Source organism: Equus przewalskii, chromosome 5, assembly GCF_037783145.1.
Source record: "Equus przewalskii isolate Varuska chromosome 5, EquPr2, whole genome shotgun sequence".
Classification (NCBI taxonomy): Eukaryota; Metazoa; Chordata; class Mammalia; order Perissodactyla; family Equidae; genus Equus; species Equus przewalskii.
In genome coordinates, this window is record NC_091835.1 from 73,516,698 (window position 1) to 73,518,087 (window position 1,390).

The 1,390-nt window shown below is 36.3% G+C and overlaps 1 protein-coding gene across 1 annotated transcript; it reads right to left on the bottom strand.

Moving 5' to 3' along the window:
• Positions 1 to 428: 428 nt before the first annotated feature.
• On the bottom strand, positions 429 to 1,337 carry LOC103551524 (olfactory receptor 6C74-like). Its single transcript, XM_008521044.1, is given in 1 exon segment — positions 429 to 1,337. A coding segment is annotated over 1 exon segment (909 nt).
• Positions 1,338 to 1,390: the final 53 nt, after the last annotated feature.

Below are 1,390 nucleotides of genomic sequence, written 5' to 3' on the forward strand. Positions count from 1 at the left end.
GTATTACAAAAATATAAATGAATATTAGTTTCAAGTAGTTTGCAAATAAGTACAAATAAAGACTTGTAATAACCTTAACATTGCATACTACCTTAAATATAACTTAAATGAAAAATATTTTATATTCTTGACTAACTAGAATTCGAAGACAAAAAACACAGATTGAAAAACTTAGCTCAATTTACTTCAGATATTCAGAGGAAAAGGAAGTGAGGTAAGAAAAAGTCTCTGTTGAAGAATATAAAGAAAATTAGCTTCTTTGGAGCAGAAATTATTGTGAAAATAATACTTGAAAAGAAATAAGATGAATATCAAAGAAATGAAGCTAAAAAGAAGGGAGGAAACTGTATTCAAATCTACGATTAGATACACTGTTAGTATCTGAGACGCTTTTGTTCATTTCCTTTATATATAATGCAGTGGGGTATTCATTTGTTTAAGAAAGAAGCAATCCTCTGTACCATATTCACGAAGGCTTTTTTCACTTGTTGGTTCCGTAAGGTGTAGATGAAAGGATTCAAAAGTGGAGCAATGGAGGTATTGAGCACCGCAATTCCCTTGGTGAAAGATATCCTCTGTTTGACTGATGGTTTAACATACATGAAGATGCCGCTGCCGTAAGAAAGGGATATCACAATCATGTGAGAAGAACACGTGGAAAAAGCTTTTATCCGCTGATTAGTTGAAGGGATTTTTAGAATAGTCAAGGCAATATAGCTATATGATATTATCACCATTACCAACGTGACCAGGAGTGTCATTGAAGCAGAAATGAACCCCATTGTTTCGATGAGCTGTGTGTGTGAGCATGAGATCTGCATGAGGGCAGTCGTGTCACAGTAGAAATGATCAACAATGTTGGAGGCACAGAAATCAAGGTCTAGGCCTGAGAGGAGAGGTACAAAGATGGTAAAGAACCCAGCAAGCCAACAACTGAGGACGAGCTGTATGCAGATCTTAGTGTTCATGATGGTTGTGTAATGGAGGGGCTTACAAATGGCAACTTAGCGGTCATAGGACATAGCTGCCAGCAGGTAAAATTCAGACGCTCCAAAAAGGAAGGTAAAAAACACTTGAGCAACACAACTGTTATAGGAAATAGTTTTGTCCCCTGTTGTCATAATAACCAGCAATGTAGGAATGCATGTAGTAGTAAAGGAAATTTCTAAGAAGGAAAAATTCCGAAGGAAAAAATACATGGGGGTCTTGAGGTGAGCGTCCACCAGGGTGAGTGTGATGATGATCAGATTGCCTGTGACGCTTAGCAAGTAGATGAGAAGCAGGAAGATAAATAATACAACTTTCGTGGCAACTGTATATAGAAGTTGAGAAAACATAATTTTTTGTCTTACTTAAGCATCATTTTTAAAAGTTCAAAATTAAAACCATG